The sequence below is a fragment of the Spodoptera frugiperda genome, chromosome 11, assembly GCF_023101765.2.
Source record: "Spodoptera frugiperda isolate SF20-4 chromosome 11, AGI-APGP_CSIRO_Sfru_2.0, whole genome shotgun sequence".
Lineage (NCBI taxonomy): Eukaryota > Metazoa > Arthropoda > Insecta > Lepidoptera > Noctuidae > Spodoptera > Spodoptera frugiperda.
Window position 1 is genome coordinate 2,168,646 of NC_064222.1, and position 13,373 is coordinate 2,182,018.

The window sequence follows — 13,373 nt, forward strand, 5'->3', positions numbered from 1 at the left end:
GTACCAGTTATCGTTGGGAACGATATACTCGAAGTTGTAGACCACTACACATACCTGGGTCAGATCATCCAGCTAGGTAGGTCCAACTTCGAGAAAGAGGTCGCCCGAAGTATCCAACTCGGATGGGCAGCGTATAGGAAGTTACGTCAAGTCTTCTAATTAAAAATCCCGCAGTGTCTGAAGACCAGTATGTGTTGCCGGTGATGACCTACGGTACCGAGACATGGTCCCTAACTGCTGGCCTTTTAGAAAGGCTCGGAGTTACCCAGCGCGCGATGGAGAGAGCTATGCTCGGAGTATCTTTGCGCGACAAAATCCGAAATATGCAAAATTCGCCAAAGAACAAGAGTTTCAAACATAGCTCTCAAAATATGCAGGCTGAAGTGGCAATGGGCAGGCCACGTCGTTCAGAGGACTGATAGCTGCTGGGCCAGGAAGGTGACTGAGTGACGACCGCGGACCGGAAGACGCAGCGTGGGCAGACCTCCCACTAGGTGGACCGACGACATCGTCAGAGTGGCGGGGAGCCAGTGGATGCAGGTGGCGGCTTGTCGTTCTACGTGGAGGACCAAGGGGGAGGCCTTTGTTCAGCAGTGGACGTCTCTCGGCTGATGATGATGAATGTATAGTATACATTAAATTAAAATACCTAAATAAGGGGGCGGCAAAATTGTCTTCCGCCCCGGGCGGCCGACACTCACGCTACGCCACTGCTAAATGATAATGGATGATTAGCAGATGTGCAATACAGGCGAGAGTTTATTTAAGGTTTTCGATCCACCCAATAAGGGTTTTATTAATAAATTTCCTTACAGTTATAAAGATAATAATTTCAATGTCCTTTAAACATTTTCATGATTCTACTTAGGTTTAGTCGAATCGAGCTAGATTTAAGAATTTTTAGTTGCAACCACATTTTGCTATAATCTATGGAAGACGCTACAAGCTTTTGACATGAAGTGTAGAAATCATTCATTCACTCATTCATTGCTTGATGTCATTCGTCTTATCGATAACGTATTCAATGGTTTTAGCGTTTTAGTGAAAATTTACAATATTATTTTAGTTTATTTTTAGTTGGAAGCTAAGAAAAGGCGTAAAAATGGCTTTGCGAACTTACGGCGATAAGCCGATAAGCTTTCAAATAGAAGAGGGAGGAGAATTCTACTGTGTCGGCTCGGAGGTTGGTGGCGTACATCTTGTTTATATTTGATGATTTCAGCTAGATTTTAATAATATTATTACGAACTATATGGAATAATTGACAAATCCAATCGACCCACTTGAATAAAGGATGTCTTTCATTAATAATTCAGAATACTTAACGCTTCTTTACTGCTCGATTTGTTATGGCGTGTCGCCCTCTACACAGTTGATGGAGATAGATACATAACTCAACCTCTAAAGATATCCGCAGATCCAACTATAGAAAACTACTTAAAGTTACTACTATATATTATTAGCTTCTGCCAGCGGCTTCGCCGGCGTTCATAGGTGGAAAAAGTATCCTATCACCCAAGTCAGCTCATACCCTGCCTGTATACCAAATTTTATCAAAATTGGTTCAGTAGTTTCACCATGATTAACGGATAAACATCCAAACAAGTAAGCTTTCATATTTATAATATTAGTATGATACATTACAGAAAGTTTCATCTCTTTTTCATAGGTCGGCAACTACCTGCGGTTATTCCGCGGGTCTCTATACAAGAAGTACCCTGGCATGGCTCGTCGGACCTTGACCAATGATGAAAGGAAACGTCTCATTGACAACGGTCTAGGAGCTCACGTACTCTCCAGCTCGGTATCCCTCCTCAAAGCTTCCGAGGTGGAAGATATAATTGAGGGCAACGATGATAAGTATGTGTACGTTTTATGATAATTTTCCCCCAATTTAGGTATGTAATTGTGATGATCCGTTAATCAGCATTTTGGTAAGTGTTGAGGATCATCCACAACCATCGTCATCATTATCATCATTAGAATCATTTGCATAGCAATTTTATTTTTTTAATTTTATTATGCTTTGGATTTGGGAGCGGCTTAACCATAGTTTCACGGAATGGGCCTTCTAGACGATGATTACGTAGTACCGCAATTATTTTCATTTCTTTATAATTTTAGACTCCATGCTTCCATCAGGGTTTTGGATTTTCATTACAAACCATTAGATGTTATGTTATTTGGTTTTGGTTATTACCACTTGTTATTTTAAGTTAACACCATGGTAGTGGCCTTACAAACACTTCACTCTAATCATAACACACTGACCAATTTCATGAATATTGTGACCAGTTTATTTTAAAGCCTGTTATGTTATAATCCTATTAGAAAGATAAAAAAAGCAGTTAAAAACCAACCTTTGTAGTCTCTTTCACAGTAATGTAAAGAAAATTATGAGAATTTACTTTAATTGTAAAAATAAATAGAAAGCTATATTCTTGAAGGTTCAATGTTTATTGAATTCTGAAGAAATAACACCTGTTATTAATTTTTGTGCCTGTTTCACCACCCCAAACTTATGTGACAGATAGTGCATACAAATTATGTTCTTAATTCAAAGTTATCTGATACATAGCATCTATCCAGACATTGTGAAACAAGTCCTTTATTAAAAACTGGTTACTCTATACATATCACCACTAACACTTCCCTCCCATTTTAACCTTTTCTAATCACATTTCTAAACTCCTAGGTATAAGGCAGTATCAGTGAGCCAAGAGCTGGCAACTCCAAGAGAAAGCAAGAGTAAGAAGCCACACAATCAGTCATGGCTGCCAGTGATGCCAAACTCTTCGCATCTGGATGCAGTACCGCAAGCCACTCAGATTAGCCGGACTAGGGTGCATAATAAGAAGGTATGTTTCTAAAATACTTAATTCTGCGCAATTTGTATCGTCACTCACTCAATATGACATCTACTTTTCCTTTACCAGTTATGTTAGTTTCATGTTTTAGGGAGTAAGATGTTATGTGTTGAATAAAAATACTATGTAGTATTAAAATGGCCATCAACACTCTTGGCGTTCTTTTGACATAAGACCAGATAGATTTTGTTGCGTGGGTGCTTTTACAAACATACAAATTTACATACATATCACACCCAGACCCGGAACAACAATTTGTGGATTACACAAAGAGTTGCTCCGTGCGGGAATGGTACCCGCAACAAGTTGCGCGGCAGCCAGGTGCCCAGCCACTGCACCAATCGTGCAGTCAAACGTAACTGCTTGACGAGGAACTCAACTAGTTTCAAGCCATGCTAGAGGCTCATGTCCATGAGCAGCATTCTACTTTCAAAGTAACTTAACAATGCTATTTCCTTTTAGGTGCGCACATTCCCGCTATGTTTTGATGACACAGACATGACGGCGATGTTGGAGAACTCCTCACAGAAGCAGGTCCTGGTGCCCATCAGACTGGACATGGAGATTGAAGGGCAGAAACTGAGAGACACATTCACTTGGAATAAAAATGGTATATATCCTACACAAAACTATTATTCTTCTTAGCAACATTTAAAGGTTCTACTGCAATAGTATAGCTATAATAAACCTAATAATACCTGAGTATTTTAGTTGCATGTAGTTTTCACACTAATTATTTATTATACATATGGGAGTTTGTTTTTTTGAATGTTTCTTCATCAATAACGGAATGAAACGGAATTAACTACTGAATGGCCATTCATGAAATTTGGTATACAGACAGAGTATGAGCTGAGATACTTTTATCCTCTGGCTCGCAGTCAGCTCAAGCCGCTGGCAGATGCTAGAAATTCAAAAACAAATACATAATATAGAGAGAGTATAATTCATATATTGTTATGGACACGCATGCATTTTAGATTTAAATGACATTGATTATATTTCTGTTTATAGTGTAGGATTTCAAAATGTTTAATAGAAAAATCAAAATAAAAATTAAGTTTGCAGTTGCTATTTCTGAGCATACATTTCAATAACACATATTCAAATGACCCAAATATTAATTCAAACACTTCTTCCATTACAGAATCAATAATAACACCAGAGCAGTTTGCGGAGGTGCTATGCGACGACCTAGAACTGAACACCAGTACCTTCATCCCAGCTATTGCGTCGTCTATCAGGCAGCAGATAGATGCCTTCCCCAGTGACCCACCAGCCATCCTGGAGGAGCAGCCTGACCAGAGAGTAGTGATCAAACTGAACATACATGTTGGGAACACTTCGCTTGTTGATCAAGTTAGTACATATTGTATTGAATTTGAAGTTTAAAGAAAATAAACCTTTGGTAGCAAATGCAAATCCTCGCAAGACATAATGTGTTTTCTGTTGTGTCTTGTATACCGGCGGTATACAAGAGGTTAAATACTGAATAGGTACAAATAAATTGTCTACTGCTTTTACTTGGCTATAGTAGAAAATCTGAATTTTTTAAATTTGATCTGAAGAAGCAACTATGAGATCAACACACGGCCTATTTTACGAATCTTTTTTATGATATAATCTGGTAAACGAGCATACGGATCACCTGATGGCAAGCAATTACCATCGCCCATAGACACCCGAAACGCCATAGTTGCAAGTGCGTTGCCGGCCTTTTGGGGGTTAGGAATGGGAAGACTTGGAAGGGGTGTAATTGGATCTTCAGTAACCTCAGTCACATAAAGAACACTGGTATCACTCGGTCAAGCCGGCCCATTGAGCTGAAGCATTACTAACTGTGTAATTCTATTTACGAAATGTTAACAGTTAGCAAGTTGAACTGACTACTAACAAAACAGTTATTAGATAATGAATAATTTATCATTTATTTATATTTCCAGGTGGAATGGGACATGTCAGAGAAGGAGAACAATCCAGAACAGTTTGCAATGAAGCTGTGTGCGGAGCTGGGTCTGGGCGGAGAGTTTGTGACCGGGATAGCATACAGTGTCCGTGGACAGCTGAGCTGGCATCAAAGGACCTATGCCTTCAGTGAGGCACCGCTGCCTGTTGTGGAGGTTGGTTCATTACAAGATTAGTTCAGAAAACGATTTATAAAACCAGATAACTATCGTAAAAAAATATTATTATTACTACTATGAGATATGCTAAGTTAACACACATGATTCTATAACGGGTTTAGGGAATGAAAGGGCTCTAGTTGCGCTCAAAATTAGAACTTTCGTTTTTATTGATAGTTGAAGTTAATTCTGAAATAGAATTAACATTAAGTAAAAATCACGGTTAACTCTCGTAAATGAATAGAGAAAAGTTCTACTACTTTCGAGTCACAGAAGGACTCTTCATCATGAGCAACGTGTGCATACGCGGCGACGTAGCGCCGTCAGTAAGCTGCGCGACGTCGTTAGTTAATTTAGTATGTCTCACGATTAGATAGTTATTATAAAAATTATAGGAAATTGTATACCCCACACTTAACCTTACAAAAGTTCAAACTACAATAGTACAATCTTCTTCCAGACCCCGTACCGCCAGCCTTCAGAAGCGGAGCAATGGGCGCCCCACCTCGAGACCCTCACCAACGCGGAGATGGAGAAGAAGATCCGCGACCAGGACCGCAACACCCGGCGCATGCGACGACTCGCCAACACTACGCCCGGTTGGTAGACAACACATACATACACGGCAATATACATCACATACATACACGGTATACATGCGACGACTCGCCAACACTACGCCCGGTTGGTAGACAACACATACATAAAGTACTCTCAACGGATCTTGGCAGGTCTGAACTACGTGCAGAAGGCTGCGCAATAAGTGTAAAGGGTCAATTGTATTTAGAAATGGTCAATCTCTAGCCTAGATCGCCGCTCCCCGCACCTCGCCTCGTGCCACCATTTGGTTCTAAAAAATACTTATTGCGCAGCCTTCTGCACGTAGTTCAGACCTGCCAAGATCCGTTGAGAGTACGTAAACGGCAATATACATCACATACATACACAGTATACATTGAAATATACATCACATACATAGTCATACAAGTTGTATACAGAAAGGTCTTTAAAAGTACTGATGGCTAATTTTAAAAACCTATGTTCTTCGTCGACCTGGGCAGACCCTTTAAAAGAAACTCCATACTATAGGGTAGATATGCTTAATTTTTTTTTTAACATCCGTCTTGTAGATTGTTTAAAAATATTACACACGTATTTCTTCTTTTCTCACATAATTAAATACTTTCGACGTTACATTAAGTCTTTGACGGCCAATAGAAAACTGTTGAAGGCAAATCCTCCGCTAACGTCTGTCGCCGGTGACCACCGTGGCGATTAAAGTGTTAATTAGAAATATCGTGTGACATTACTTTATATGACAGAATGAGAAAATACGTGTCTACTATTTTTTAATTATCTAACAGTTAGATTCTATGTGACGGAATGAAAAAATCAATCGATAGATTTTGAAAGTACCTGTATACGTCTGGTGTTGTAGGTCCTAATGTAGGCAGCAGTTTTTATTATGAAATAATTTTACGTACATTTTATAAAAGCTTTGATAACAGAATGCTAAATAGAAATTGCTAGTACACTTTTTTTAAGCCTTTGACTGCCAATAGAATACTGTTGAAGGCAAATCCTCCGCTAACGTCGGTCACCGGTGACCACGAACGCTAATTTCATAGGAAGAACATATTTTATAGGTAGGTATACTAAAAAAAATAAAGAACTTTTGACAGATATCTCACAAAGTATAGTGATATGTTTAGGTAGTGATAGATATCGAATATTTGACGCTGAAGTCTTTGATATTAAGTAATGATATAATACGGATATAAAATTAAATATTATACGAGAAAAAGAATCCTCTCCCTCAATATAACGATTTGAACCTTATCCCAAAGGTATAGAATTCATAATTGCGTATTGAAGATATTTGAGGGTAAATAAAAGTTATTTGTCGTTTGTTTCGGATTAGGAATAGTGGTTTGGGTTAATAAGAATAATTAACAAACGCGTGATGATACGAGTAGATAGACAACATACATACATACACACAAACACATTTATACAAGTACATGAATACCTAAATATTTTGGAAAGTGTGGGTTTGTCAGATAGGAATTGAATCTAACTAAAATGTTAATTATAGTCTTCGGCACGTAATTTGGCAATTTTTTTTAAATATTAAGAAAGTGACGCCAATCGCTCAGGGATTGATCCTCACAAGCATCGTGCGCAGACGCGGCGACTTTGCGCTGACTATTGAACGTGCGCGTCCGCGTATTTTTAGTTAATAAAGTAATTTTATTGAAAAACATGATAACAAAATCTTGCCAAGTTATCTGCCAATTTATACAAGACTAACAGATCTTTGGTATGACTGTAAAAATACAAAAATACCTGTACCCTATGAGTTTGCTTTATGTCAAACGAATACACTGACTTAATCTCGTATTCACGATTACTTAAATGTAAAAAACTCATCCTAGGGTAATACTACAATGTTTTTTTGTTTAACCCTTTTAAATATAATAATTCCTATCTGAGACACCAACACTATTCTATAACACATCATACTTAAATACATTTTAATACACTGACTTAATTTTATTCATATTACTTAGTATAATTAGGGTTGAATTTAGTATACAATTATACACATTTTTATTAATAATTTTATTAGTAGGATCTGTTAGTCAATGTTTATCATTTTTTTAATTAATATGTTTTTTGCGTACAGTACTTAAATATAATCGTTATTTAAAAAATACATCAAATTGTAGATTTTTTTCGCCTTTCAAGCTCAATAGTTGCGTTTTTTTAGATGGAATTATGTAAGAATTAATTGATGGGAAAATCTACAATTTGTCAAAACGTGTTTATAGATTTGAGTGATTTTGTTTCTGAGAATAAAAGTACAAGTAATAAATTAATAATAAGCAATATTACATTATGTAGACACTTTATTTTACTCATGTAACTAATTTTGAGTAGTACTCGTCATTTCAACCTACCAGGGGCTCATAATCTTGAGCAGCCTAGAACAAAACCACTTAAATCTATGAACACACTGTAGTTATAAGATCCTAGTAAACAGAACTGCCTCCATAGTCAAATTAATAATAAAAACAAGAGAAATAATCACACGTTTCTTCCTTAGGAAATTTTATTCAGTGTTGCCAGTTATGTCAATAATAATGTGGTGTTGTCATATTAAAAAAATATAGTAGATTACTTTAGTCGAATAATCGGATAAGATGACGAATGAATTAGCTGTTGTTTTGGCAGCTTTTATGTAGTAAATAATCACATTAGTTAATGTTTTATAATCAGTTTTAATTAATTATTTTAATATGACAATATCACATTTTATGTTGAACATTTTTGAAATAATAAATAGATAATATAAGACATACAATTGAATTGAATTGAATAATGAATAATATATAATAGTAGCATGTTTTGAGGCTAACTTTGTTTGCAAGTTACAGTCAAATCAGTTTTAAAATATTTAATTAGTTACTAAGTATTACAATTATGGACTGAGGTATTAAAATTTTGACTCTGACTGCTTGAAATAAGGTTGATTGTCCATTGATAGATCCCAACGAATAATATCTCTTACTTCTAAGAGGAGATAAGTAGATAATGTTTTTACCAATACGAAGAAACAAAAATAAATCTTAGACAAGGCTAAAAATGTCATTTTTTAAGACTGACAGCTGATTTTCAAGCAGTCAAAATGTCAATACGCAATAAGTCGCGGTGACAGTTTTATCTCGAAGTATTTTACAATTTATAACATTGTTTAAATTAAAATAATAATAATTGAAAACGTATTGATGCCTTTCATGAGTACAATTTCATAATAGATGCAATATAGTTAAGATTTTAAGTAAAATGTGCATGGAAAAATGTCGTACGACAAAGTTGAGTCACTGCCAAAAACGAAACAAATATTTAATTGAATATTATTTATTTGTACGATGAGTTTTTTCATGCAGTTTTTACATGTTCATGTAATTCGTTAAGAAAGTAAGTGGACTGTTAAAATTCTATCACATTAAACAGGAATTTTCCAAAATTTTCACTTTTGTTTCATTTTTAACCTTAATCACTAACCTTAACTTGTCTTCCAATGGGTGATTCAATTGACACAATCTGCTTACCATTATTTTGTATTCTGGAATATGGCAATACTGTGTGATGTAAATTAATGTTAATATTGATAAAAAAAACATTGTAATATTGATAGTAATTCATGGTTATGTAATAATTGACACAAAAGTTACGTATTGTTAATAATTATTTACTATAAAAACTGTTAAAATCAGTTCAGAAATTATCCACAAATTCTTATACTAAACAACGACTCACATTATAAAACTTAACTCAGTACACTTTCCCCCCAAAATAACTGTCAAAGTTGACATAACAGTATTGCCATATACTCGACTATAAGAAAAGTTACTAAATAGAAGATCGACTAAATGAGTTGATGTTTGTTTCTGGTGACAGATGTGTCGTTGAGTCGCGCCGTGAACCGACTGATCCGAGCCGACGAAGCTCTCTTCCAAACCACTCCAGAAAAGAGAAGGAAAAAGATATAATTCGTCCAATCGTTCTACGGTATCGAAGAAACTGCTGTGTCCTTCTACTAAAGAAATATAGGTTATATTTTTATTATTTTTACTTTTTTTTATTCTAGGACCTCTTGCCGCCGTACTTGGAGTCATTTAGTTACTTAACCCGGTCTTTATAGCAGTGTTTTCAGAACAAAAACGTGACTAAAGATTAGTTTAAGTAATCATTAAATGACTACGGCAGGTCACTTTTTAAAAATGATACTTTCTTCAATTGTTTGGTATTGGCATATGAATTAAAAGAAATTGGATGAAAACTCTATGAAACCAACAATAACCAATAGATTCTCTTTATCAATCATTTCAAATAGTGGAAGTATGAAAAATTGTCACAAATTGGAAGGTTTTTTTTTATTATTTACAAGGCACATCAGATATTGGGGCCTAAAGCATATTTCAGGACTTAGTAGTAGGTGCAAACAGACCTATGAGGCCTTGTTTAGTTTTGATAGGCTATAGTTATTACGTATTTGTCTATTTCTTGATAAGTAGAAAAGCTATTGAGATTTTTTTATATAGCATTCCATGTACGTATTATTTTTTTAAGATGGGCTCGATAAATTTTCTTTTTTATCAACCTGACTTTTTTCTTTCTAAAACGTAGCTGTACCAACTCAGTTTTGACAAGAAATTAAAATGAAAACTTGTGAGTTATATTTTACTATAAATTAATAGCATTTTTGTCTTAAAATTCAGAAGAATAAGGATTGTTTTTCTTTACGCACATGCGCAAAAATTTTGCGCAAGTATTAGTGTGATAAAAATGTTTGCGCAACAACTATTTTGGGTGTTACACAAATTTGATTTATATTATAGCTGGCTATAAATTGAATTAAAATAATATGACATTATGCATTTCTATATAATATACAATACCGTTATATTTTAGATATTCTCTGACTAAGCAAGCATTTGAGATTTATTCAGTAAGTATGTGAAAGTTAAAATAATAAGTTTAAAACTATTTGGTTGTAAATCCTTTGGACACTGGTTGTTATTAATTGTCTGTGATTAATAATGATTTATTTTTTTCCTATTAAAGTTAATTTTAAATAATAAATAAGGTGACAATTCCTTTTTTATATATTTTAGTCTTTAAGTGTCTATAAAATTGAAATTCTTAAATAAGGTGACAATTCCTTTTTTATATATTTTAGTCTTTAAGTGTCTATAAAATTGAAATTCTTTTGTATAAGATTTTGAAATTAGATTTTTTCATAAAACTGTTATAAAACAGAAGATCTGATTACTTTTTTATAGCTCGGTTTTCGTGCTCTCTTGTGTAACCGTAAACTATAATGTAAAAAGGTTTTTATAATCATATTCAATGAGGCGTTTTACGCAATGTTGCCAGATGATCGTAAAAATAATTCTCCCTACTTTATTGGTAATATTATGAAAGGTATTACAGAATCGTTAAAATCATTATCGTTGTTTTACGGAAAAGGGACGACGGTAACGGTCCTGTCTGGCTTCGTATCTCTATTGTAAAATTCTGGATTTATATCATAAATATGTAAAGCTTAGATTGTAGCTACGTATGTATTTTGGAAACAATAAATAATTACGTATGAATATTTTGTTTTATTCAAAGTTCCTTTAAAATAACTTGCATTTATTCTCTTGTATCTGGTGGTCGCAAACGTGACTCTGAACGAAAGCACATGTACAAGCTCCCTAATAGGTGTTCAGGGGCATTAATTAGTCTGCTATTACAATTGTGTCAGAATGGACGATGAGCAGTGCAAAAGGGACGGAGCTATACATGTATTGCCTATTTGTCTGGATAGATGTTGGTAATATTACTATTCTACTCAAGAACTACTGAATAAGTTTTGATGAGGCTGAATTGATAGAAGCTGTTATCAGGTCACAGAATCTATAATGATTATTATGTTTTTCGGCTTACTAACGTAATTATTTGACGAGGAACTCGACTAGTTTCAAGCCATGCTAAAGGCTCATATTCATGAGTAGCATTCCAAGACACATGACGCGGCGATTGTCGCGCTGCTACTACTACGAAAAACAATTAATTTAGTACTTATGGCTCAGGAAAGTTACAATATTGAAATATAATATGTCAATAGAATTGCTTTAAAAACGCGCCACAAACCGCAGAACGTTATTATCTTCAACACATCCCATATTCAAGATTACCTTACCTATAGGTAACATAGATTCCACAATACATTCCAAAACGTTTACCGCACCACATAGATTGCAAGCACACAATAAAGACATCACAAATCCATGCCGTATCAACGAGATCCCTTGCGAAAGCAAATTCGTATCGGATCCCTATAATCCCCACCTACCTTTATGTATGGGTAGGCTGTCATCAATCACTTACCGTCGTTGACATATAATGGAGAAGAAATTATTATGAGTAACGACATTTCGGTGACACGGGGTCTTGCTTGAGATCACAATTATATAGATGAAAATAGATTTCTGGTGCCGATGAAGCTAAGGATTTGTTTTTTTGGTTTGTGAGGCGACTGTTGTCTTCGCGATAGTTGGTCGTTAGTGTTGTGTGTGTTGTAGTTGTTTTTTGATTCAGGGAAAATGTTTGCTTTTTTTATGACTAAGCCGGTAAACGAGCAGACGGATCTTCTGATGGTATTCGCCGCCGCCGCGCATGGACACTGGGAACACCAGAGGCGCTTCAAGTGCGTTGCAGGCCTTTTAGGGGTTAGGAATTTAAGGGTTTTTGGATAATCAAGGATTGGGAAGAGGGGTAATTGGGCCTTCGGTAACCTCACTCACACAACGCAGGCGTTGTTTCACGTCGGTTTTCTGTGAGGTATCTTTCCGATCGAGCCGGCCCATTCGTGTCGAAGGCTTGGCTCTCTCACGCTTGGAACTACAGAAAAGTATCTGCTTATCTGAGAATTTGGAATTCGTAAATCGCAGTCTATTAAACTTGGAGATTGAACTCGTGAAATTTGATTTTCCTGTTGTGATGTGCTAATGAGGTGTTTTTGCGTTTACCCAAAATTTTCGTGATATTTGTCTACTAACTGGGAAGTAGATAAGACTTACTTACTGAACTGTCCGACAAAGCTAAATGACCTGCCTGGTTTAAGGTGCTTTTTCACCAGAGATGTGCTATGCTACATTGCTGTGGATGCGTTTGGCTTCCACCAATCATATTCATTGGTACACATAGCTTAGCAATGGTGGAAATTGACTCAGCTAAGTTATGTTTTTATATGGAAAGATGCATGCTATAGATGGCGTCTCTACTATCAATACATCATATACTCGAGCTGCGGAACTTCTTCGCACCGCTACATAGCTTAGTATCAGTGGAAACGGTCACAGAGTTTTACAGCTGAGCTATTAGCACACATCTCTGGTGGAAAAGCACACTAAAAGCGTTACCAAGTTAGAAAGATAAGACACAGTGCGGTATAAAAATTCAGTTTCATTCAAAGATTTATGCGTTACCCGCCTACATTGTAAAAATATCCCAGTGTGACTTAGCTTTAAACATAAAGGGGAACCTTATAAGGTTTTTACGACAGTGAAGCGAATTACTCGTACGTACGCAAATGAAATAGGTCTACTTTTAGAAAACCTTTTTAAGTAAACTGGGTTGTTGAAGTAGCAGTTCCTAGGACGTTTTAAATCGTTTCTATTCTAATAAGAAACGGCTTATGTTTTTATGGGATAAGGGTATAAATGTGGTGATAAGTAATGATCGTCGTTTTTGCTTTCTCCTTAGGGGTGCTTTTCCACCAGAGATGTACTATGTAGCTATGCCACGAAGATGTAATAGCTAAGCTGTG

The 13,373-nt window shown here is 35.7% G+C and overlaps 1 protein-coding gene across 3 annotated transcripts; it reads left to right on the top strand.

Annotated features, from left to right (window-relative positions):
* Positions 1 to 976: 976 nt before the first annotated feature.
* LOC118274560 (SWI/SNF-related matrix-associated actin-dependent regulator of chromatin subfamily B member 1-A) lies at positions 977 to 11,154 on the top strand. 3 transcript variants are annotated; one of them, XM_035592122.2, is made up of 9 exons: positions 977 to 1,183; positions 1,670 to 1,866; positions 2,696 to 2,858; positions 3,330 to 3,477; positions 4,015 to 4,226; positions 4,811 to 4,987; positions 5,451 to 5,589; positions 9,455 to 10,643; positions 10,709 to 11,154. In XM_035592122.2, exons 1-8 carry the CDS (start codon positions 1,103 to 1,105, stop codon positions 9,544 to 9,546), a joined length of 1,209 nt encoding a protein of 402 aa, XP_035448015.1. In that variant the 5' UTR covers positions 977 to 1,102; the 3' UTR covers positions 9,547 to 10,643; positions 10,709 to 11,154. The 3 variants fall into 3 exon arrangements, with proteins under 3 accessions (XP_035448015.1, XP_035448016.1, XP_035448018.1); XM_035592123.2 differs by having other exon boundaries at positions 1,670 to 1,860; XM_035592125.2 differs by lacking the exons at positions 9,455 to 10,643; positions 10,709 to 11,154 and having other exon boundaries at positions 1,670 to 1,860; positions 5,451 to 5,597.
* The last annotated feature ends 2,219 nt before the right edge of the window (positions 11,155 to 13,373 follow it).

Bases quoted from the DNA above. Each gene is read 5' to 3' on its own strand.
- LOC118274560 (XM_035592122.2), top strand. From the start codon at position 1,103: ATGGCTTTGCGAACTTACGGCGATAAGCCGATAAGCTTTCAAATAGAA. The intron at 1,867-2,695 runs GTACGTTTTATG...CTAAACTCCTAG, and splicing joins GGCAACGATGATAAGTATGT to GTATAAGGCAGTATCAGTGA. The intron at 2,859-3,329 runs GTATGTTTCTAA...ATTTCCTTTTAG, and splicing joins CTAGGGTGCATAATAAGAAG to GTGCGCACATTCCCGCTATG.